General features: G+C 38.5%; 1 protein-coding gene across 1 annotated transcript; it reads left to right on the top strand.

The window, feature by feature from the left end:
• Window positions 1-2,269, top strand: LOC123216274 (probable ribose-5-phosphate isomerase 2). Its single transcript, XM_044636681.1, has 2 exons — window positions 1-1,020; window positions 1,486-2,269. The coding sequence occupies exon 1, from the start codon at window positions 211-213 to the stop codon at window positions 1,009-1,011; it is 801 nt and encodes a 266-aa protein (XP_044492616.1). The 5' UTR covers window positions 1-210; the 3' UTR covers window positions 1,012-1,020; window positions 1,486-2,269.
• Window positions 2,270-2,477: the final 208 nt, after the last annotated feature.

Below are 2,477 nucleotides of genomic sequence, written 5' to 3'. Positions count from 1 at the left end.
AACGAACCCAAAACCCTGTCGTTTTGGCTTATCTTCTTCCTCCGCCACTTATAAATACACAAATCTCCGCACGTCTTCTCCTCGACACCCGCCTCGCCGCCTAGTACAATCTTTCCAGGCTTCTCATTCCTGTTCCCTTTTAATCCATAACCTTTAAATCCTTTTATTTATACCCTCTTCGTTTTTCTTCGATATATTTAAATTTTCACCATGGCCATTGCTTACCCTCATTTGATTCCCGCTGAAAAACCCGCTTCCATGGAGTCCTCTTTATCCTCTTTATCTCCTACTCCCGTTATTTTAACCCAAGACGAGCTAAAAAAAATCGCTGCTTACAAAGCCGTCGAGTTCGTCGAATCGGGTATGGTTATCGGACTCGGAACTGGGTCCACCGCAAAGCATGCTGTGGATAGAATCGCCGAGTTGTTGCACCAGGGGAAGCTTAAGAACATTGTAGGAATACCCACTTCGGAGAAGACGCACGAACAGGCCGTGTCGTTGGGGATTCCTTTGTCGGATCTTGATTCGTACCCGGTTCTCGATTTAGCCATCGACGGGGCGGATGAAGTTGACCCCTTTTTGAATTTGGTGAAAGGGCGAGGCGGGTCTTTGTTGCGGGAGAAAATGGTGGAGAGTGTGTGTAAGAAGTTTGTGGTGATTGTTGATGAGTCGAAATTGGTGAGCCATTTGGGTGGAAGTGGACTGGCTATGCCGGTTGAAGTGGTGCCATTTTGTTGGAAATTTACGGCAAAACGGCTGCAGAAGTTGTTTGAGGATTATGGGTGTGCGGCAAAGTTGAGAACTTGCTTAGAAAAAAACCAACCTTTTGTTACTGATAATGGAAACTACATTGTTGATTTGTATTTCAAGAAAGATATTGGGGATTTGAAGGTGGCTAGTGATGCAATTTTGAGGCTTGCTGGTGTTGTTGAGCATGGTATGTTTCTTGATATGGCTACTACAGTGATTGTTGCTGGGGAGCTTGGGGTTACAATCAAGCATAAACAATGAAACTGAAGGGTATTTTAGTTTTATTTATTTGAAGGCTTAACTATTTGTTTACCGTTTTTATGTTGTAGTCTCAGAGAGGGATTTTTAGGTTCATTTAATTAGAGCTAATTGATTAATGTATCCTCACATTTTGATAGGGATTAGGAGATTTTAGGTGATTTTGGGGACAACTGAGTGATAGAAATAAAAGAAAAAAAAGACAAAGAAGAAAATACATGTATTTCAGCTGTCTTTGCTACTAATTAATGCTTTGAATTTGACTGGGTCAGATTTCTATACTTGGTATTATTCTCTTTATTATTATTATGGGTTGCATGTTTCTTGTCTTGTGATTGATAGCTTGACAAATCTGGAATATGCAACTAATTTGTTGACAATATGTCATCGTCATTATCAAACTGTGGCTCCAAATCTGTTCTTTATGCATAGTTTTTTTTTTTCCTTTTTTCTCAATTGTGGGTAGCATGATGGCAGTTTATCAAGCAAGTGTTTATTGTGGTGGTGCAACTGGGTTTGGATTTGGAAGGTGAAGGTTCCTCGAGTGTTCTTGGCAAGCAGAGTGAAATTGCTTGTTTTAGGTTCCCTGAGTGTTCCTGACTATCAGAGAAACAACTCCTTTCTTTATATTTTTTCATTTAATTAATGTTACTTCGATGTTAAACCTTGAAATATAATGCCAAAGAGATTGTATATCATTTATTTAGCAATTACCCTGAAGCCAGAAGTCATTGTTATTAGGTTTTTACCTATCAGTCTGATTGCAATTTCAATGACATTGCGTGTGAAAATTGTTTTGCCTTGTAACCTCACATTCTTTATCTTAATCTTCTACCAAACCAGTGGTGATGAATCCTTTCTGGGTCTTTTATGAAAGAGAGTCTGAGAAAATCCCTAGATTTGTTGGTAAGTACTTTTATGTGTAAAGCTGCCTTCTCAATATTTGGAAAGATTTTGCATGACCAAATTGAGTTCTTTATTGGATGCTAGTTTGTTTGTAATTTTCTTCACGGTGACTGGACTTGTGAGATAAGATCATAAGAGTTGTCACTGCTCACCAAATCTTGTGGATATTGTTGAGACATCCTTTATCTTGAGCATTGTTGATTTTTTTCAATAATCAAAGGTTTCAAAGAAATCCAGGTGTGACTGAGATGGACTCTAAAGCCAACAGATTCAATTAAAATCCACTTTTCCACCATTACAATTGTTGAAGGTAGCTGTAAGACTGAATCCTTATGAAGCATGTGTAATTGAAGTTTGTAGGGAACGATGCGGGCTTATGCCTTTGCTGTAACTTGTCTGTTAAACAAGTTTATTATCTGTTAAACTTTGTTACAGTGGGGACATTCCAAAACATTTGCCTGCTAAATGAGTCTTTCTCCCCCTCTGCCAATTTGTTTGCTAAGATAGCTTTTAATTGGTGACACTTTCTAGTAGCACATGTTGATTGGATAATTTTAAATTAA

This window comes from Mangifera indica, chromosome 5 (assembly GCF_011075055.1).
Source record: "Mangifera indica cultivar Alphonso chromosome 5, CATAS_Mindica_2.1, whole genome shotgun sequence".
NCBI lineage: Eukaryota > Viridiplantae > Streptophyta > Magnoliopsida > Sapindales > Anacardiaceae > Mangifera > Mangifera indica.
The sequence above is the reverse complement of the archived record's forward strand: the minus strand, read 5'-3'. Positions and strand labels throughout refer to the sequence as shown.

Excerpts from the sequence above, each read along its gene's own strand:
- LOC123216274 (XM_044636681.1), top strand. The coding sequence starts at position 211 with ATGGCCATTGCTTACCCTCATTTGATTCCCGCTGAAAAACCCGCTTCC.